Source organism: Mercenaria mercenaria, chromosome 5 (assembly GCF_021730395.1).
Source record: "Mercenaria mercenaria strain notata chromosome 5, MADL_Memer_1, whole genome shotgun sequence".
Lineage (NCBI taxonomy): Eukaryota > Metazoa > Mollusca > Bivalvia > Venerida > Veneridae > Mercenaria > Mercenaria mercenaria.
This window is the reverse complement of record NC_069365.1, coordinates 39184743-39207368: the sequence shown is the minus strand read 5'-3', so window position 1 is coordinate 39207368 and position 22626 is coordinate 39184743. Positions and strand designations below refer to the sequence as shown.

At 33.9% G+C, this 22626-nt stretch overlaps 3 protein-coding genes and 1 long non-coding RNA gene across 5 annotated transcripts; 2 read left to right on the top strand and 2 right to left on the bottom strand.

The window, feature by feature from the left end:
• Window positions 1-5402: 5402 nt before the first annotated feature.
• LOC123564604 (uncharacterized) lies at window positions 5403-7890 on the top strand. Its single transcript, XM_045358310.2, has 2 exons — window positions 5403-5830; window positions 6227-7890. Exons 1-2 carry the CDS (start codon window positions 5561-5563, stop codon window positions 6734-6736), a joined length of 780 nt encoding a protein of 259 aa, XP_045214245.2. The 5' UTR covers window positions 5403-5560; the 3' UTR covers window positions 6737-7890.
• Window positions 6955-8319, top strand: LOC128557301 (uncharacterized). The gene is made up of 2 exons (XM_053544551.1): window positions 6955-7518; window positions 8128-8319. Exons 1-2 carry the CDS (start codon window positions 6955-6957, stop codon window positions 8317-8319), a joined length of 756 nt encoding a protein of 251 aa, XP_053400526.1.
• Window positions 8320-9967: 1648 nt separating this feature from the next.
• On the bottom strand, window positions 9968-11815 carry LOC128557300 (uncharacterized). The gene is made up of 2 exons (XM_053544550.1): window positions 11649-11815; window positions 9968-10978 (listed from the first exon to the last, which is right to left on the bottom strand). Exons 1-2 carry the CDS (start codon window positions 11813-11815, stop codon window positions 10309-10311), a joined length of 837 nt encoding a protein of 278 aa, XP_053400525.1. The 3' UTR covers window positions 9968-10308.
• Window positions 11816-14800: 2985 nt separating this feature from the next.
• LOC123553745 (uncharacterized) lies at window positions 14801-20934 on the bottom strand. Of its 2 annotated transcripts, none has more exons than XR_008370956.1 (4): window positions 20739-20934; window positions 18581-18719; window positions 17816-17905; window positions 14801-17469 (listed from the first exon to the last, which is right to left on the bottom strand). It is a non-coding gene; the product is annotated as an uncharacterized LOC123553745 (long non-coding RNA). The 2 variants fall into 2 exon arrangements; XR_008370955.1 differs by having other exon boundaries at window positions 20743-20928.
• Window positions 20935-22626: the final 1692 nt, after the last annotated feature.

The window sequence follows — 22626 nt, the reverse complement described above, 5'->3', positions numbered from 1 at the left end:
CTAGGGCCCTCTTGGCCCTCTTGTTTAATTTTAAAAGGGAATTTTAAGTGTTTTTGAATAATTCATATTTTTCAAAATAATTAACATACAAAGAAAATAAAATACGTTCCGCAAAGATTGAAATTTGGCACGCGCCGAAATTTCCATAACGGGAAAAACAAACCCTATTTTTTAAAAATGGGATTTTTTTAGTGGTTTTTTTTTTTTTTTGAAAACATTTGTGTTTAATATAAATAATAATTTTTAAAAGGAAAAAAAAAAACTTAAAACAAAACGATTTTACAGATTGAAATTTTGGGGACCGTCGGGAAATTACCATAACCAAATACACCCGTATTCTTAACAAATGGATTTTTGAAATAGTTTTTACTGAATTCAAACATATTTATATAAATAAATTAATTTTCGAAAGGAATTAAAAAAACTTTTTTCGCATTACGTCTTGGCACATTGAAATCGGCGTGCGCACTGAAAATTTGCGGCATTCCTGAATGAATTTCCATGTCCTAAAAATTTTGTAATTTCCCCGTATTTCTTAAATCAATCGTATTTTAGGGTTTATGACAGAATTAAAACATACTTTAATGAATAATTAATTTACAAAACAAAAATTTAAAAGGGGCAAAAAAGTTTTTTATAAGGTTTAAAATTTGTTGAGCGCATGGGAAAAATTTCGCACCTTTTTTGGGTGAACCCCAATCGCCATAATTTGTTACTTTTTAACATTTAGTGGACACTGAGCTTATATCAAACAAAAAAATTTAAAGAAATTAAAGATGTTTTTAGGCTTTTCGTTGTCAAAATAATCTTCCTCGGGAAATATGCTTCATTTAATAAAAATTAAAAACCATAGCCCAAAAAAATTTTTACAGTTTCTTACACCCTGGAAAATCAACCAAGGGGAAAATCTTTAAAAATTAATGGGCCTTTTTGGGGTTTTCTGGAAAATTTAAATCGAAAAAAAATTAGGCCAAAGTATGAAAATCGCAATTCATGCTGTTTTAGTAAAACTTGATAAATGTTTAGACGTTTTAATTAAGAATGGCGTTAAGCTTTTCGGTCAAAAAAAAAATTATACGAATGTACCTGTTTTTTTAAATTTTTTAGCTCACTGTTTTTTTTAAAAAAAAAGATATTTGTTCTCACTTGAGCGGGTTTTCGGCGTCGGCGCGGGGCGGCCGCGTCAGCGTTTCCCGGTTAAGTTTTTTTTTAGGCAGCTTTTCTCCCAAAATATCAAAAGATTTCTTTTTAAAATTGGAATACTTGTCACCATCATAAGGACCCCCTTTTAGCAAAAAATAACCCCCTCTTGCTTTTTGCAAATTTAGGCCCCTTTTGTAATATCAGATTTCTTTGGGTTTAAGTTTTTTTGTTTTGGTAACTTTTTCCCTACTATCAAAGCTTTTGCTTAAACTTGGAATAAATTTTTTCCCATCAAAGCAGACCCTTCATCAAGAAACATAACCCATCTTTTTTTGCAAAAATTATTGCCCCCTTTTGGGTTTTAAAAAATTTCTTGGTTAATTTTATGTTTAGGTCAGCTTTATCCTAAACTATCAAGCTATTCCCTTTAAAAACTTGCCCAACCTTGTTACCATCATAAACTACCCCCGTACAGCAAGAAACATAACTCCTCCTGCTTTTTGCAAGATTTTTTGGCCCCTTTTGGGCTTAGAAAAATCAGTTTTTTTGTTAATTTTATGTTTAGGTCAACTTTTCTTTAACATCAAAGCTATTTCTTTTAAAATTGCAACCTTTTCCCCACATAAGCTGACCCTTACAGCAAGCAACATAAATCCATCCTGCTTTTTGCAATATTATTTCCCCTTTTTTTACTTAGAAATTTCATTTTTTTTGGTTTAATATTAGTTTAAGTCAACTTTCTCATAAAAATCAAGCATTTCTTTTAAAAAAATTGCAACATTTTTTCATCTAAGTGGACACTGTACATAAGAAACATAACTCTATCCTGCTTTTTTCAAGGTGATGGGCCCTTTTTTGACTTGAAAATCAGGGTAGGACAAAATTTCATTTTACAAAAAAAATCAGATACGTCGCACCCGCAAGGCGGTGCTCTTGTTTAATTTGCAATAAAATCGACAATTTAAATGAAAAAAAATAAAGGCTTTTCAATTTAACTGACTTCCCTCGTTAACATTATTTGTCACATGTCATTGTGTGTGCTTTTCAAATATACCATTAATTGGTTCATAGGGGTGATAATCCAACAAATTCTACGGGCAATCAAGGGGAAAGTGTTTGTTTTCCCGCTATTTTTTAAGGAATTTAAATTTTCTTGGCAAATGAAAGCAGTAAACTTTTTTAATTTTATATATTAAAAGATATAATTCTTTTTAAACTGATTTTTAAAAATATTTTTTTCTTAAACATGTTTAAAAAATCAGATTAATTCTGAGAAAATAATTCAATTAGTTCCAATAAAAAACAAAAGGCCGGTCCTTCAGATCGCGCACTTATGCGCGACATGGTTTTTGTGAAAAACATTTAAAAAAAAGAATTTGTATTGTTTCCCATTTTTTTATTTTTTATTGTTTTCGAAATTTGAAGAAAAAATTAAAAATTTTTCCCAAAAAAAACATAACCCCCTTCCGTCTGTTTGTCCCTTTCCGTCACGCGGTTTATCCACGCGTATTTTTTATATAATTCATTTTAAAAAACAAAAAATTTCTATTTTATAATTCCTAATTTATTTTCTCTTTTATTTTTTAATAAAAATGAAGAAACAATAATAATTTTTAAATAATAAACATAGACAAACCCCCTTTCCGATCATTAAGCCCCTTTTTATCATGTGGTTATGTCATGACCCCTTTTTTGTCATAATTCATTTTTAAAATTGAATTGGGATTTTTTACAAAAATTATTTTTTTTTTTTCATTTTTTAAAAAAAAGGAGAAAATATTTAAATTTTTCCTTTTCAAATTCCGGTATCTAGTCAGAGCGAATAACGTGCAACTTTCCCTAAGCTCCCGAATTTTAAACTATAAAATCGTTTTGCTTAAAATATTTCATTTTCCTTTTGTAAACTAATTTTTTTATATTATACCGAAGTTTTCTGCAAAAGCCCTACAAAAATACCTTTATTATTGAAATAGGGGGTATTTCGGTTTGGGAAATTTCTGGCGCGGACGCCAAAATTCAATCTCGAAAAATTATTTTTCGGAACTTTTTTTATTTTCCTTTCGTAATTTAATTTTAGATAAATATATTGAATTAATCAAAAAAACTTCAAAAAATACCTTTAAATTAAAAAAAAACAGGGGTTTCCGTTATGCAAAGTGTATTCCCATGATTCCGTTTTTTGGTGGATTTCCGGTTTAATTTTGGGCCGTATTCAAAATTGCACGACCAAATTTATGAGACACACATACAAACGACTGAAAGCAGACCGATGGTGCCCCCTTTTAACACCCTCCTTTAATCGTTGCGGGTTATAATTATGAAGAAAACTACAGGACAAGAAAAAAGCTGTTTTTATAGATAATCATTGCAGACAGGGACACAGTCCTTTTTTTCAAAGTCGCAAAAATTTTACAGTACTCAAGCAAAAATGCATACAACGGGAAAACAACCGACTTCTTTCATTGGGGTTTCAAGTTGGGGATTTTAGCAATGGTTTTTTTTTTTTTTTACCCAAATTTTTGGTTCTTTATCCATGAAACTGAGATTTATTAGGTCATTTTTCAAGCAAGAAAATATGTACTTTGACGCCAACAAGAAAATTTTTGACAAAATCATGATCAATTGGGTTTTTTTCTGTAATTTTTCCTGTAAACAGACTATTTAAAAAACATTATATACAGGAACAAATCTGTTCGCTTCCAAATTTTAAAATATACATACCCTCAAAGCAAATTTATCACTTTAAAATGGGTTTTTCAACTTTTTCTGTCAGTTTAGTTTTGATTGGGCGCAAAAGAAGAGGGGAAAACTCGTTTTTAGGGTGTGTTATTTAGTATATCTCATTTTCAGGGTTAAAAATAGTATACACTCAGGATGCTAAATCAAATAGAGGATTTAAAACCCAAAAAAAAATGGGCCCCAAAACTAGCTAAAGGGATATAATATTGGATTCAATGAGGTAAGCCAAGCAACCCGGGAAAAAAAGAACAAAAATTTAATATTGAATTGTAACTAACGCAACAAAATTCATGGGGTTTGTACCCAATAAATAGTTTTTAAAACTTATTTTTTTGCTTTTCCCTTCATAAATTTTTTAGGTAAATTCTCCCAGTCGTTTCAAATTTTCCTTTTACTCATTCACAAAAAAAGTGTGAGTAAAAATTCAAGGCCCCAAAAAAAAAATCGGAGCCCGACCAGTGAAAAAATTTTTGTTGATAAAACTTAAATTTTTAAAATTTGTCCATATAATATTTAATTTTAAGTTAGTGAGGGGGAAATTTGGGAAAATTTTGGGAATTGACAAATTTTTATATTTTCCCAGCGTAAAAAAACAGCCAACCCATCATAAAAAGTACCATAACATGGAAAAGGGAAAAAAAAAAAATGATACTTTGTCTCTGCCCGTATCTTACAAGTGAAGCTACTTCTTTGGGCCTTAAATCCTCAAAATAGCCAGATTTTTTAAGGTAAAGATATCATAATTTTTCGCGTAGCAAAAAAACGCAATCAACATTGGGTAAAATTTTTACCTTATTTAGTTTTTCTTATTTTTTTTTTGAACGAAAAGAATATTGAGAGAAATTTTATGATTTTAAAAAAAAAGGATAAAAAGCCACACCTTTCAACTGGAGATTTTCCCCCCTCTGGGCCCTTTTTAAAAGGGTAACAATGCGCCCAAAAGTGCAATTATTAAGTCAGACAAATCAGTGATTGGGTTTAATTTATTTTTACCAACTTAAAATTTGAACTTTGAACTGATCATGATTCATGCATGTGTGTTTCTGAGGACATACTTCTGATAAACACATTTTTTCTGAAAAATATTTTTGACTAAGTGTTTGGACAGTCTTGTAAGCCATAGATATATAGCAATCACAGTACTAATAACCTAAAAATTCTACAAGAAAAAAAAACCATTAAATTTCTAAAAGATTTAAATATATTGCTGCTTAAAGGCTATTAGTAAATTCCTGACAAAAAATACCTGTAATCAGGTGAAAGTCTCTGTGATTGTTAAAGTTCCTGTTTCCATCTAATATTTTCTAATCTTGTTGTGTACTGAATTAAATTACTTTTTGAAATAAATTAGTATAAGAGACTTACCTAATGTCTGTCTAATAGCCATTTTAAAATTTCTAGCAACAAAGTTTATTTCCATTCCTCCAAGAAAGAACTTCCTGTTTACAGTTCATTCAAATTTTCATATTCATGGGCAATTTCCTTTGGTATACTTAAGTACTGAATAGCATTTGTACGATATCTAGGCCGTTTCTATTTATAGCTGGCACTCTTATCAGCAGTCTGTGACGTCAGGCGATTCGGACAAACATTTCGGAATCGCACTGAGTAAACTGTAATGTACATGTAAACAAAGCTCAAGATTAAATATTTCTGGAGATAAATTAATGGATAAATCATGGTAACAACTAAACACTGTTGTTATGGAGATTGTAAAAGTGACTCGAGGACTTTGAATAATGATGGAATTTTTTTCATTGGTTTTGGAAATGGATTTCCAAAGCCCAAAACAGATCGTGAAAAGTGCATGCGTTGGGTGCAAAACTGTGGACGGAAATATTTTACCATCGCCAATGTTAACAAGGATACTTATATATGTTCATTGCATTTCGTCGGCGAGAAAGGTCCGACGGAAGAAAATCCAGACCCGATCAAATGTGGAACAGAGGTAAAACCGTGTTTCATTTACAGACTATTACTGAGTATTGAGTCAGTATTATGTAAATGACCGTCTGCCGAACATATGAAAACGCGTTGATTTTAATAATGAAATAATACAATCTTATTTGATAATGTACTTAGAATGTGTATGCACCAATACTGAATCGAATACACAGTAATGAAACAATGAAATAATAATAATCAATAGGATGCCACTAAAAGTTTGAGAAGGTGGGTGGGTGGGGTGTTGTAGACTACCTTGTTAAAAATCAAGTTTTGAAATTCTTACTAGTATAACCAATCAAGACAAGACTCCTAGCCGTAGACCAGGGCGTACGCGGCATATTTCACCCCAGATTCTGTTGTGCATGATTTTAACTGAACTCCACTTTTATATGTACAGGTTACCAGAAAGAGAAAAAGACCTGCTGAACGCCTGCCATACAAGACACCAAAACAGCAGCGTACAGAAAGAAATGAAGCAGCCCAAGCAATGATGATGTTACCAATGACTGATACTATCAGTCCTGTCGTGAGTGAAAATGCACATGAGGGCTTTGAGACTGTTGCAAATAATGCTCCAAAAACGTTGTTCACAAGTACAGGAGTTAATTGTAAACCAGATGTACAGGAAAAGGAAAGTCAGACAAAAAAAACTGTGTCATCAGATATTGTACGGTTAAAAATACAGAACAGAATTTTAGAAAACAATCTCAAAGTCTCATCTCAAGATCAGTTCCAGATTCAGAAGCCAAAGAAACAAAATACAGTTGAAGAAAAGGCAAGAGTCACTGAGGCCTTCAGTGTGGACACCTATATGAACGATGACAAAGCGTTTAAGTTTTACACTGGTTTGACATGCATTCAGTTTTGTGCCTGTGGGACTTCTTGGGAGACTGTACACAGAAAATAAATTTTTGGAATTCCAGTGTAAGCAATCCAGACAAGACTCCTAGCCGTAGACCAGGGCGTAAGCGGCTTATTTCACCACAGAATCAGTTGTTTATGTTTCTCATGCGAGTTCGGCTTGGATTGTTACACCAAGATTTGGCGTACAGGTTCGAAACAAACACGAGACAAGTTTCCACAATAATAATAACCTGGGTTCAATTACTTTATAAACAGTTTTCGATGTTAAAGGAACTTATGTTTGCTTCCAGAAGGAAAGTCCGAAAACATTTGCCAAGATGTTTTAAGAAATATAAAAATATACGCTGTATAATAGATTGTACTGAAGTTCATGTGCAATCCCCAGGAAATTTTGAAGCCCAGGGAAATCAGTACTCTTCTTATAAGGGATACACTTCATATAAGTTTCTTGTTGCAGTTGCACCAAATGGCGCTATACTTTATGTAAGCGATGCGTTTGAAGGCAGTATAAGTGACAAGGAGATTGTAAAACAATCAGATTTTTTAGAATTTCTTGAACTAGGTGATGTTATAATGGCAGATCGTGGGTTTCTGATAGACGATATGTTAAATGAACGTCAAGTTAAGTTGATTAGACCACCATTTCTTGGTTCTAGGCATCAGTTTACGCCGCAGGAGGAAGCTTTGACAAAAGACATTGCTAAACATAGAATTCATGTCGAGCGTTCAATTGAAAGAATTAAAAAGTTTAAAATTCTTCAGCGAGTTATACCACAGGCTTTGCAGCCAGTTTTCTCACAACTAGTTTTTGTTATAGCTTGCTTAGTAAATTTTCAAGACCCACTAGTTAAATGAACAATTAGGCGTAAAAAAATTGTTTGTTTCTGGCATCACGACCTACCCTAAATTTTTGGCTCTACCCTAAATGTTTTTATGGCCTTGGAGAATATTTTTTCCAACTTATTAACAAAAAGTTGCAAAACTTCACTTTTTATGCTTTAAACATGGTCAGTGATGTTAGAAACCAACTTACTTATTATATAAATGCTCTAAAGGCATAACCCCCTTACTTGTAAAAATTACTTTTTGGACATAAAAATAATTTCTGAAAAGTCTCTTAATAAAAAAAAATTCCCCCCAAAAGATTTCCAACCTACCTATCCTAATTTTTTTGAGCATGTTACCGGAAACAAAGAATTTTTTAGGCCTTATGATCTGCAGTTTCAACTTTTGTCCTATAAAAACACAGGCAATTCGTTTGAAAAGAGAAAAGTCAATGATCACTCTTAAATTTGTATTTACTTTTCATGTATTTACATATGTTACAATAATGATTTCAGTTAATACTACAATACTAATAAAATCATGTGTAAAGTTAACAATAATAAATATTTGTTTTCACTATATTCATACATTGCTTATAATGTATAACAGATACTGGTTAAACCAGTGTATACAGATTCTGCACTAGTACTGACTTGTTCCCCACAAGTACTTAACAACTTCCACTCTAAAATAAAAATATGTGCATATACACCAAAGGATGGTAACAAGTTTTCCAGGCCCCATTTAATCAGTGTAAATGGATTCTGGACCAGTAGTGACTTGTTCTCCACAAGTGCTTAACAAGTTTCACTCTAAAATAAACATATATGCACATATACCGAAGAATGATAACAAGTTTTCAAAACCACACTTAACCAGTGTACACAGATTCTGCACCAGTACTGACTTGTTCTCCACAAGTACTTAACAACTTCAACTCTTAAAATAAACATATGTGCTTAACAACTTCCACTCTAAAATAAAATAAACATATATGCATATATACCGAAGGATGATAACAAGTGTTCCGAGCCGCACTTAACCAGTGTACATAGATTCTGCACCAGTACTGACTTGTTCTCCAGAAGTACTTAACAACTTCCACTCAAATAAAATATGTGCGTATACACCGAAGGATGATAACAAGTTTTCCAAACTGCACTAAACCAGTGTATACAGATTCTGTACCAGTACTGACTTGTTCTCCACAAGTACTTAACAACTTACACTCTAAAATAAAAATATGTGCATATACACCAAAGGACGGTAACAAGTTTTCCGGGCCCCACTTAATCAGTGTACACGGATTCTGCACCAGTACTGACTTGTTCTCCACAACTACTTAACAACTTCCACTCTTAAAATAAACATATGTGCTTAACAACTTCCACTGTAAAATAAAATAAACATATATGCATATATACCGAAGGATGATATCAAGTGTTCCGAGCCGCACTTAACCAGTGTACATAGATTCTGCACCAGTACTGACTTGTTCTCCACAAGTACTTAACAACTTCCACTCTAAAATAAAAATATGTGCATATACACCAAAGGACGGTAACAAGTTTTCCGGGCCCCACTTAATCAGTGTGCACGGATTCTGCACCAGTACTGACTTGTTCTCCACAAGTACTTAACAACTTCCACTCTTAAAATAAACATATGTGCTTAACAACTTCCACTGTAAAATAAAATAAACATATATGCATATATACCGAAGGATGATAACAAGTGTTCCGAGCCGCACTTAACCAGTGTACATAGATTCTGCACCAGTACTGACTTGTTCTCCACAAGTACTTAACAACTTCCTCACTTGAACAGAACATTCATTGTCAAGTTTATATAATTTTTAAGCTGCTAAGCTCACGTGGTGTCCTCATTTCGAATAATTCCGGACAAATGTAAGAGTGGTGAAAATTTATTAACTTTTCCTTTATTTCAACCCAGAAAGTTTCATCAAACCTAATCCTTTGAATAAAAGTCTCCTTGCTTGACCAAACAACAAAATCACAATACTTTAAGCCTGTTACCCCCATTTGCATCTGAACTTGATAGAAGTACGCATGTTTCTTTTTCAATGTTATTTCCCCGTTACAATCTTCTAAACAGAATGTTTTCACCTGTGCTGGCTTAAGCACAGTCTTGAAGTCAGAAATTTTATGATTTTCCAAAATTTTGGGGCATTTAACTTCTAAAATTCCATATTTGCACTGGGCTTCATCCAGATCTAGAATTAATCCATCTGGACTACATGCAAGTTCAGGATTTGTACCATTTACCCAAAGACCTGTGTTTATTGTTTTCAGACGTTCACTGTTTTTTAAGTCTTTGTAACATTTAATAGCCTCTGTCTCATTCTTGACACCATAGCTAAGAGCTGCTGATGTCACTTTTTCTGTACTCCAGAGTTTTCTGTACAGGAAGTTCCCTATGGCAGTCCCTGACTGGAGGTGAACTACAGTGTGGCAAGTTGACGCAGTTAGCCTAACTCTTCTTTCGGTAAACCAACGATCGCTCCTTTGATCCTCAACCAAAAGAGTTGGATAACTGTTTTGCGAAGGCACTTTGAGATGTTCTAGAAATATTTCTCTCCACTCTTTGATTACATTTATCTGATCACTAGTCACTTCATAATCCTCATAACTGAATTCTAGAATAGAATTCCACATTGATGAACTAATTCTTCTATTTTGCAAGTTCCACAAAAAATTGTCCTTGACATTATCTTTGTCTTTGTTTACTGTTGATGGCCCCCTTGGATCAAAGTCAATTACAGAATTAATATTACGTTTTTTTTGAGCTATATGATAATTCTTGTACACGTTTTGGATTTTTCTGTTTTTGACGACCTCTATTCCATGTACAGGGTAATGAAGTGCAGCTGGTAAGGTCTTTACCCGATAATGACAAGAAATTTTCCAACGCATACAACAGTCCAGTCACATGACTACAACGTCCCATAGCGGATGCAATGCAAGTGCAAGATGCATCTTTAACAAAGCCAGAATGTACACTTAATGTCACTGTCACATCATATTCCACATTTGTCCGCATGGAAGCCATTACCTTGCTCTTTAAAAAATAGTGCTCAGATTTGACACAGTCCTGCATTTTCTTCACATGTCCGCTCTCAAAAAACTTTAACCCCTTTTGCATTGGCTTTGCAGTGTGAAGATCTTCAATATCATCATCACTTTCATCACTTACATCTTTGGCATTCACAAACTGAACTGATTCCACAATGTGGTGGTGAATGTGGCCCTTATTGAAAAGTTTTGGCATTTTCTCCTGACAAGATGGGAACTTTCCCCATCCACAGTATGGTAGCAGAGGAACACGAGAAGGCACTCCTGCAAGTTGTAGCTTACTTTCCTTTTTCAGTTCATACCATTTCCCACAATCTACCCCGACATCAATTTCCTTGTCTTTGCCAGCACTGATACAACTATGAACTCTGCAAATAGAAACAAAAATAGAAATAATTTTTCAAAAAAATACCTGGTAAAAATTTATGAGGCAAACTACCTAACGCTTGTCAAAAATCTCTGATTAATTTAATGTAGGCAGTGGCTAGGTAGTTGGCTCTATATATTCATCGTATATGAACATGTAAGTCAAGTTCAGGGTTCTCGGAAATGCCATATTTGGTCGAGGTAGCCGGCTTACTATATATACATACCATAATGAACATATAAGTTGAGTAAGTGTGTCAAAGTAGCCCATCCATACATACTAGTTAACAGGTACAATGAATATATGGATGGCACTTGTTTGAAATTAACTGAATAAATGATCTAGCATTTACCACAAATGACTACGCATTATTGCAGTTTCAAACAAATCTACAGTACTGTACCCTACTGCAGTACTGTAAATATGTTACTTTCGGTTCAGTTCGCACTACTGTTTCGGTAATATAATATTCCAGACAAATACACATGCATATACACGAGAGTTACGCTTTTTCATGTAATTTTTTAGTTAACGATCATTAATTTACACTTGCCTGTTCCTTACAATGAACAAGTTCACATTGCATCCACAATACACATCACATTAACAATGTACAGTCTACTAACAGATGTAGTACACGGCATAGAGTTAACACAAAGAAGTTGACTTACCGCTTCAAGATTTCACTCCTATTTCCAGTTTTACATAGTCCTCGGCATTCCAGCCACCTACTTAATTGTGTATTTGAATGTTTTTCAATAGACTCATAAACAAACTTTGCCCCAGGCACTTCGTTTTCATTTAATTCTATGTATTGAAAAGGTTCACTCGCTGCCATTGTTGATAATTCTGAGATAATGTTTGTCCGAAATCTTGACCACGTGACCTTTTGTACTATAATTAGAATGACCGCATCGCTTTGTGACGTATGCATACCTGGATATCGTACAAGTGCTATTGAACATTTAGAGTGCTAATAATATCTGTATGTACAGTACAAGGGGGGATTTGTTCATGTATGTACTGATTTAATTTGCATAGATGATTGTAATAGTAACAGAAACAGAAAAAAATGGGACTACTTTTTGAGCTTCAGCAGCCAAACATTGCATCTTCATTTTCATTGGTTCTTATCTTGATGAGGTTTCTAAATGTAAGATACCATCTGGTATCAGTTATCTCTCTCTACATCAACTGAACAGCAGAATATTTTATTGACCCTTAGATATCTAATGACTGTGAATCAGTCAAGGTATAGATAAATCATGTTATGGTGATGCAACAGACTAGCAGAATAGTACCCTTCTTTGGCTATATGACATTTAACCCTAATAAAACTTAATGTTTTACTTATATACTTGTTTGTGCTATTGTTTGAAATGTTCAATAATAAAGAGAAGATGCAATTATATTAAAATGATTACTATATCTAATTAATTTAAAAACTTGTGTGTTTTTTTTCAAACTATAAGAAGTGATTTTTTTCTAATTTAGATTTCTTGTTTCATTTCAATTTATTTGAATACCTGTACCTGTATAAAAAAAGAAGGTACCTGTATAAAAAAAAGGAAAGTAATGAATTAATGAAGTTAAAAAACTTTTCCCATTGTTCTGACTTGAAACTTTTTCTGCCAATTTCTGTTCCTGGCTACCAGGACTTTACTGGGAATTGTATGAAGACTACTTTTCCCAGGTACCAGGATACCAGGAATTTGATTTTTGTGTGTAGCTTACAAATCTGAAAAAAGAATTCCTAGCTCCTGGTTTTCCTGGTATTTTATATGTTAAATTCCTAGGTCTCCCTGTTATTTTTATTGTAACATTAAATTCCTGGTATTTTCTTGGTTTTATCCTGGTCCTAGGTCCTAAAAATCCCAGGATCCCAGCTTTTCTTGAATACTAGGATTTTCATACCAGGATAGAAAGATTTCCCAGGAAATTCTTTTACCTGGGAATAATTTCTGCATGGGTTTTGCACACCAGTCGTAAAACTGAATTTCATTGACCATGAATATGACCTACTGACTTTCTTAATATTTTATCATCAATTTGATCTTTGAAACATGTAGCTCATATTACTCAGGTGAGCGATCCAGGGTCATCATGACCCTCTTGTTTTTTTTTATTTAAATTAATTTTTTTTTGTCAGAAAATGGATACAAATGAGGGATTTTGCCTTTAGTGCATCAGTGAGTTGATTTCTAAGATCACTGACCATGTTTAAAGCATAAAAAATGCAGTTTTGCAACGTTTCGTTTAAAAGTTGAAAAAATATTTTCCAAGGCCATAAAAACATTTAGGGTCGGGCCAAAAATTTAGGGTAGGTAAGGATACCGGGAACAAACAATTTTTTTTTACTCCTAAAATGATCAGCATTCCACTTCTAGCACTGGGACATTTTCTGTTGTATGTAAAATGACTAACATTCATTTGGGGGAGTTAGCCATTGTGATTAACTTTGATACACACATACACATAGTGTATATTATGAAACTTGCATTTTGCATTAAAAGAGTAATTAAAAATATGTGAAATTGTAATATTTTTCTCTTAACAGGGAAAAGAGCAAGCAAGTACCAAGATTGCACTGTTTGTTACCAGTATACAGAGGTAAATACAAATTGTGTTTCTTCAATGTTTTCTTTCACATTATACTAATGTCAGAAAAATGGTGTAACAGTGGAACTTAGAACTGTCAGAAAGAGAGATACCAATGTGAAGGAGTACTGCAGTTGTTTATTATAATAAAAACAGCATGATTTGTGGACTATCATCAGGGATATTGCTAGAACATAACTGAGTTGACAGGTCATAGGAGCCTGATCATCTTTATCATATTTAACAAGCGTTTTAGTAGCATAATATAGTATTCTTTCTAAAATACAGTGAGAAAAGAAAAGCGAAAAAAAATACAGAAATTTGTACAGTGATGTATAGTAGTCTGCATTTCGATGCAAGTGATCATGATTGTTACAATGAAAGAATAAGAATTTGTTTAGGCCTCATAACTTGTGCAGTTGTACTGGTTCAAGTCGTAAATTCGGCCAGGTTGTAAATATTCAGCCACACACTTAGAAGCTTTTTTTGGAGCCAGATGATTGAGAACGCAACTGTGTCATCAAAAGCACATGCGTTAGCAACAAAGTCGGCAAAAATAATGAGTTGAGATGAGTAGAAAAAAATTTGTCTTTACCTAAAGTTGCGTACTCGAAATAACAAATATTTTGTCTCACCCCAGCAAACACACCACGTTGTTACAACGTTGTTATGACGTCTTTTCCTGACGTTGTAACAACGTTGTTTTTTGGTTGATAATGAAAGGTGCGTTGACGTCTTGTCACAACGTTGGAAAGACGTCTTTTTTGCAACGTTGGAAAGACGTCTTGTCCACAACGTTGGAAAGACGTTGTTATTTGGTTGATAATGAAAGGTGTGTTGACGTCTTTTTCACAACGTTGGAAAGACGTCTTTTTCACAACGTTGGACAAACGTTGTTTTTTGGTTGATAATGAAAGGTGCGTTGACGTCTTTTTTGCCACCTTGGAAAGACGTCTTTTTCACAACGTTTGAAAGACGTAGTTTTTTCTTTGATTGTGAAAGGTGTTTTGACGTCTTCTGCAGTGTTGGAACAACATATTTTTCACAACTTTGGAAAGATGTATTTTTTACATTTGAATGACATCTTTTCTCAATGTTGTTTCGTCTAAAAGCACAAAAAAAACCCAACAGTCTATGGTTTTAAACAAAAGTGTACTGAATAATAGAATAGTCACAAGACGTATCATAACATACTGGGTCTAGTAAGAAAAAATACTAAATATGATTCAACTGAAATGTTTTTATTAAAAAGTACATATACCATTCAATCAAAAATAAATTTTGTTGATGCATGTAATCTGTAAAAAGAGCTGTTCAGGGACAGCAACAGTCAATCGACTATTCAATAGCTTTTTAACAAAATATTTCATCAATGAATACAACGATAAACACTTGTGGAAATGGGCAACCATTTTGCTTGAATGTAATAAAGTGTCATAGCATATAAAAACAAGAGCTGTCATAGAAGCAGCATGTTTAACTATTTTAAAACTTGATACTAAGTGAAGAAACATTATCTTGAATTCTAGCATAAAACTGCTGTTATTGTCACTTTTCAGGGGTGTCTTAACAGGAGAGAAAACGTGTATTAACAGAGAGATTCTCGCGCTCACATGCTGTTGTAACACCTTTTTATTTATGCGCGTTCCGTGGCAAAGCGTAAACGTATTACGGCCCCAAAACGAATAATTCAAAAGGAAATGACGTGAACGTGATAAAACAAACTTTACCGCGCATTTCATGGGAATTTAATGACGTTGAGGGACAATATATTCATTTACTTGGTTTTGCGTTTTATGCCAGAATAGCGTTAGCGCATGTTATTTTCGTGTTATAACATCTACAGAATCCCTCAGGAATCATTGGTACCTGGCTTGGGTACCAACCAATCCCTCGGGATTCTGGAGATGTTGTAGCACGAAAAACATGCGTTATCCCTACACAATTACTTTATGTTTGAACAAAAAGCATTGAATAATAGCCATAAATGAGTGAAACTGCCTAAAATTCCTTTAAATAATTCAAGAATACTGGTTCGATACCACACTTCGGTCTGTGAAATCTGATCTTAGATGCCGACAGAAAACAAGTAGGATAGCTCTGCATATAGTTTGTACAGTCTAGCTAAAATCTTAAAGTTACTCACCCACAGTTTGGGTGAAATTTTTCAACATCTTCCTTTCAAAAAGTTTAGCAGAGAATGTGTATTTGACACAGAAATGTGATCTAAAACGGTTGAGAATAAAATTTAGATATTGGTAAAAATGCAACAGGAATGTAAATTTTCTGCAATATTTCAAATTTAGTATACTACATTCTGCACAAGATTTATTGTTATTTAATGGAATATCTTGCTTAATCATTCCAATAAGTTTGACTGAACCAATTTCCAACTCCAAAAAAGACCATAATTTATCCAAACTCGTTGACAGAGTTATCTGCTCTTGCCTACAGATGGAAATCATGATAGTAAGTAAGTAAGTGTTCAAAGTTTCAAAGCCATATGTCAAATAGTTTTGACAAACAGGTACTTGTAGGCAAACTGAACCAATTTCTAAGTACAAAAAGGCCATAATTCAGCCAAAATAGTTGACAGAGTTATGAACACTTACTTACAGATGGCGATCATATAATAAACAAGTGTTCAAAGTTTCAAAGCCACACATCAAACAGTTTTCACAAAACATGGACTGGTAAGAAATTGTACCAATTTCCAAGTCCAAAAAGAGTCATAATTTAGCCAAAATACTTGTAAGAGTTATGCACTCTTACCTACAGATACAGACTATGGTATAATAATAATCAAGTGATAAAAGTTTCAATGTCATATGTCAAACAGTTTACACAAAATATGAACTAGTAGGAAATAAAAGGTACCCTAATTCAGCAAAAGTCCTTGATAGAGTTATGTGCCCTTGCCTGAAATTGGATATGGTGATGATAACAAGTGTTGAAAGTTTCAAACCTTTATCCCCGAAGGTTTTGCCAAAATGTAAACTGGTACCAAAAACTTAACCAAGGTGTGACGCAAAGCTGATGCCATATCGAGTAGGATAGCTATTCTTATAGTTCAAATAGTAAAGTTATAAAGGTCCAATTGCGGCATCCTTTATGCAGTTTCCGAAAATGATTTTAATAAAAAATCTTGCAAAAAAGTTCTATGTAGAACAATCTAAACAAAATACATTTTTTTTCATATATAACTTTCAGCCAGGTCATTTAATATTGATTTATGTGACAAATTATTTTAATTATTCTCAAAATCACTACAAATGGATAAAGTCTGCCCATCACTTAGCTTGAGACAACATTAACCTTAACCAACAAATTCTTGATTTTGCCTTGTGAATGAGTAATCTAATCCATTCACAAAAATATTAAGAATAAATAAAGTAAAGTTTAAGTGTAATGGACTGGCAAAACAATGAACAAACAACTGCAAATTTTTGAAAAACAATTCATTGTGCAAACTTTTTTTCTCGAGATACTATTTGAAATATCTTCACCTTGTAGAATTTTAAATTATCTGAAAAAAATTCCAATAACACTGTGCATCCAGAAAATGAATTGGATACAAGTTCTTCAGTTTTGTATACAACAAAAAATCAAACTTAACTTGCACTGTTTTCACACATTTCATGTATATCACTTTTCAGCTGCATTTAGAATTTACTGAAAGATTCATTTTGTAAGTAGAACTGTTTTGCATTTAACACATTTTAAATTCAAATGTTTGTGTTTTAGAGCAGATTACACAGTATGTAAGTCATGATTTCTGCTATTTCACTATTTCAGATTTCCTTTTGAACTGGATTTCTATCTGATAGTGCATATATCAGTCACAGGCACTTCTCCCACTCCTAGCTCCCCTTCCTGGTCCTATGTCTACGCAGGCTGAAAATATACATTTTAACACACATGTGAACTTAAACGTTTTGTTAAAAACTAGAAGATGATCACACATATTAGAATTATGTATAAAGTTAAATGTATGGTAAGGTGACGGTGTATCATTTTTAATGCATGACATACTAATTTCTTTACTTTATCACAAAGTTTATACGGTAATACAGTGGGTGGGATAGCGCCGATGTCGTGAATTCATTTCGGACATACTGAGTTTTCAAAATTTCTGGAGCCCTGAATACATTGGACAGGTTCATTCAAATGCTAGAATTTCTATTCTTACTAACACCATTCTCACGTAAGTATGATCAAATATCATTTCTTAAATATTTACCCTTCAAGATCGAAAACAATGTTGTCCTTTCTTCTCCCAGTTTGCTTTTCCTCTGATGTTAACATGGTCATTAGTTTCATTGTCATCAACCTGTGAAACAGAATGAATTTGGTGATAAAAAGTTAATAAAAAAGGTACAATTTGAATCTATATCACTAAAAATTAAATCAATAAGACAAGTATGCCAAGGAGCAGAGTGTTGAGCCCGCCAGCTGTCAAGTGGACCTTGGACCTAGGGACCTGGTTCTTGCGCACGACACTCCGTCTCATAATGGTAAACATTCATGCCAAGTTACATCAAAATCCCACCATGCATGAAGAAGAACTGCTCTGGACAAACTTCAGTATGACCGTAGGCCTCTTATCTGTGACCTTGACCTTTGAGACAGGAACATGGGGTTTACGCATGGCACACCTTCTCACTTAGGTAAACATTCATGCCAAATATAAACAAGATTGGTTCATGCATGTATAAGTTATGGTCCGGACAAAATCAGACAGACACAAGCACATACATCGAAAGTGGCGACTATATCGAGCTCACCGTAAGTGGGTTCAACAAAAACTTGACACAAGACAAATACAACTCTTGCATAATTATTATTTTTCATTCGCTTAAAGTATTCTTCTAAATTTAAAACATGCACAAAAATGCTTGTGAAACACGATTCAGATGAGTTTCAGTTAAGTTCACGCATATTTTATTCAAGAGGAAGTAAAAAACAGGTAATAAATTTATGGAAACTTTATTCCAATATTACTTACTTATCAAACACCATGATATCCTTGTACAGCTAGAAATTGTGCCACTCGCCCATGAGTAAGTGTTGTATATAAGCAGAAGATAAAGATTCTATTCACAGTCCCTCATAGATGTTCTTCCAACAGCAGACAACATGGAAACCTGTCAACAGCAAAAAATTTCAAATTAGAGCTACTTTGTAATAATCTACATTTTAAGCACACACAACAGTAGTACACCCATGCATAAAATAAATTTTGAGAATTTACTGTCTTGCATTTTAGATGTAAACAACCTTGAATCAGTTTCACAACTAGTTTACGGTTAACCTTTAGCCTACTAGCAACAAGTGATTCTGCCTTTGCGACCAGTGCAGACCAAGATCAGCCTGCACATCTGTGCAGGCAGATCATGGTCTGCACTGTTCGCTATTCAGTCAGTAAATTTTCAGTGAACACCCCTTCGAAAAACAGATGGTACTGTCCAAACTGAACGATGGATCAGTTCATTTTAGAAACTTAGCAGGGTAAAGGTTAATGAAAACTTATGCCTGACTAAACTCAGACATACCAAAGTCTTTGTAAAACAGATCCTAGGTTTTCTGCACGAGGCATATATGTTACTAGTCAAAATAATTCGCCGTTCAGATTGTTTTATATTTGTGACGGGCAATCTAAACGTCAAAACTTTGAAGGACCAAAATAATGGAATATAAATCACAGTACACAGTCATGTAAAGTTATTGGTTTTGCGTTTTCGCATATTTGCATGTAGAGACACGGTAAACTTTAATCGTGTACAGTACATACATACATTTAAATCACCAGAAAATAAGTAATTTTGGATATTATTTGATAATTTTGGCATAAATCATTGAGAAATTGAATCCCCGTTCAATACATGTAAGTTTATTTGAATTTAAGACTAATGTTTGAAAATAATCGGCATTTAAACCTATAGCATGTAAAGCGTTGGCAGCGATGAAAATTTCATCGGAAATTGCTTCAACTATTTTGGTCTTTAGAGTGTTTGACGCAAGTGGGGATACTGCCCATATGAAAAGAATTATCCCAACATTTCCTAGGATCGCATCAAATTAGTTGGACTATTATGTTACTTCTGAAGAGAATCATCAGGCATCAAACGAATGTGAAGCAGTATAATAAATTATATTATATGGAGATGTCCAAATACAACGTAACAGGATGTTTCGGGACAGTGTGATAACTTGACTGTCGCTGTCTCAACATGTCTAAACTTATTTGGCACGATTTCTTTCAGGAAATCTCTAAAACATGTGACGTCACGCAATGGCTTTGACTACAAACAAAATGTTAAAACTGTTGATTTTATGTTAGTCAATATGGTGACAGCGACAAGTAAGCATAGTTCCGGCTATATTTCTGTTGCCTTTAGATAATGGATGGCACTTCTGTTAAATTTTCTTGTTGTATGATGGATGGCGTGTGAATGCATTGCACGTTATTATGCAGAAGGGGGGATGGGCAGGGACTTTTTTCATATACAGAATTTTGGTGGCTTGATAGAATTTTGATCAGAATTGATAAAAAAAAATATTGATAGAATCTGTGTTTTAAGAATATTGATGCAGTTAGAAAAACATCATTGTTTACAAAAAAAAAAAACATGGACGTCTAGCCGCTCACTGTCTTATCAGTTCTAAAAATAGAAACTACAACGGATTTGTTTACAAACACCATCTAGTCTAGTCCTATATCATGACCCGCATAAAATTAGTTTGACTACCACACCCCTAGTCGCTTCCAACAAGTAATGCTGTTTGGTGACAGATATCAACATACAAATGGCATGTAACTGTTAGACACTAAGCATACGTGAATTTATAAACTAAAAACCCTTTGTCAAAACCTTTATAATTTATGGAAAGTTCTAACTATTTTTTGCACTGTAAACAGTAAAAGACTGCAAAATGTTGACAGTCTGATCTTCGTCGCATGCAAGATATTTTAAGTAAGTCCATTTCTAGCCTAAAATGCATAATTATTAATTTATCCTCATGCAGCACAACAATGTCAACATACAAATTACCGGTAATAGGCCTACCGCGAAAATATATGACAATATAAGTTATAGCTATAACTTCAACAGTTTTAAAAACGTCATGACAAAAAATAACTGCTGTAAAAACTAACAACATACTTACAGGTGGAGAAGCCATGATTTGACATATAATCTGTACAGGGCGCTTTTTAAATACTTCCACGAATTTTCAAAACTCCGATCAACAACATGAACGAGGGCAAAAAGGCACGTGAGCTAGACCTGTTTTGATTGGTCAATTTCGAACACATGTCGGAAATCATGGGACGGAACTCTTTCGAGTTAATGTTAGATGGTTAATGTTACTAACCTCACGACATGACGAATAGCGCTAAACGACAAATATGCAATAAAGTATTCACGCAATGAAATTATTTTTGCAGCTTGAAATAGTTTAAAGTTTCAGTAGATCTAAAGACGTTGTTCCAACGTTTTTACAACGTCGGAATAGCGATGTCGGATTTTGGTCGCTGTAAAGCTGTTGGAACAACGTCGGAATTAGCGACGTCGGATTTGGTTGCTGTAAAGCCGTTGGAACAACGTCGGGATAGCGACGTCGGACTTTGGTCGGTGTAAAGTCGTTGGAACAACGTCGGATTCTGGTCACCGACGTCGCGACCCCAAAACAACTATAAAAAGACGTCTTTGCGACGTCGTGTGTTTGCTGGGACGGGTCGCATAACGTCATCGCATGCGCTCGATTATGCTGAGGCCCGGCAAGGGTTAATTCAAATTAGTAAGAAAATGCGCTTACTAGCATAAAACGCGTAAAACCAAGTAAATAAATATATTGTCCCTCAACGTCATTGAATTTCCATGAAATGCGCGATAAAGTCTACGTTGTTTTTTCACATTGACGTCATTTCCTTTTGAATTATATGTTTTGGGGCCGTAATACATTTACGCCTTGCCACGGAACATATGTAGAAAGGTGTTATAACAGCATGCGAGCGCGAGAATCTCTCTGTTAACACACGTTTACTCTCCTGTTAAAAAAAACACCCCCGAAAAGTGACTAGAAAAGCTGTTTTCTGTTAGAATGTGTAATAAACAATGACGTAAAAACTAAACTACATCATACCGGTGTGAGAAGAATGACGGACGCTTTTTAAATCTATTGGCAAATATTTCCCACGAGGTATGCTATTGAAAATTAATTTCAGTTTGTTGAAAAAAGAACGATTTTGGCTGTAGCATTGATTTATTTCCAAGACAATGTTGAAAACATAACCAACTTTACGTTTAAAAAGTGGCCGAATATTTACAACCTGTAGAAGGTAGAATGTGGAGGCTAAACCTGTCTGTTATTTTAAGCGCAGTTTTATTGTTTACCATACTGTGAATGGTCGTGGATGATAACAATCAATGTTGCTTGTATTAAAGCACATATGGTAGAAATTTTGTACAAATCAGTTGTATAAAGAAAGAAATATTTATGAAAAACCACAAAAAGTGGCCGAATTATGACTCGAACCACTATATGAAAATGTTTAAATCTCATAGATCAAGGTTATCATAAAAGCAACTTATTTTTAGCTCACCTGAGCGAAAGGCTCATGGTGAGCTTTTGTGACCGCTCAATATCCAACGTCCGTCGTTTGTCGTACGTCCGTCAACATTTTCTAAAAAAAATCTTCTTCTTGAAAACCACTGGGCAGAATTACACCAAACTTCACAGGAATGATCCTTGGGTGGTCCCCTTTCAAATTTTTCAAAGAATTTAATTCCATGCAGAACTCTGGTTGCCATGGCAACCGAAAAGAAAATTTTAAAAATCTTCTTGTCCAAAACTGAAAGGCATAGAGCCTTGATATTTGGCTTGTGAGATCATCTTATGGTCCTCTATCAAGATTGTTCAAATTATGCCCCAGGGGTGAAAAGAGGCCCTGCCCCTGGGGTCACAAGTTTTACATAGACTTATATAGTAAAAAACTTTAAAAATCTTCTTGTCTAAAACCACAGGACATAGGCCTTCGATATTTTGTAT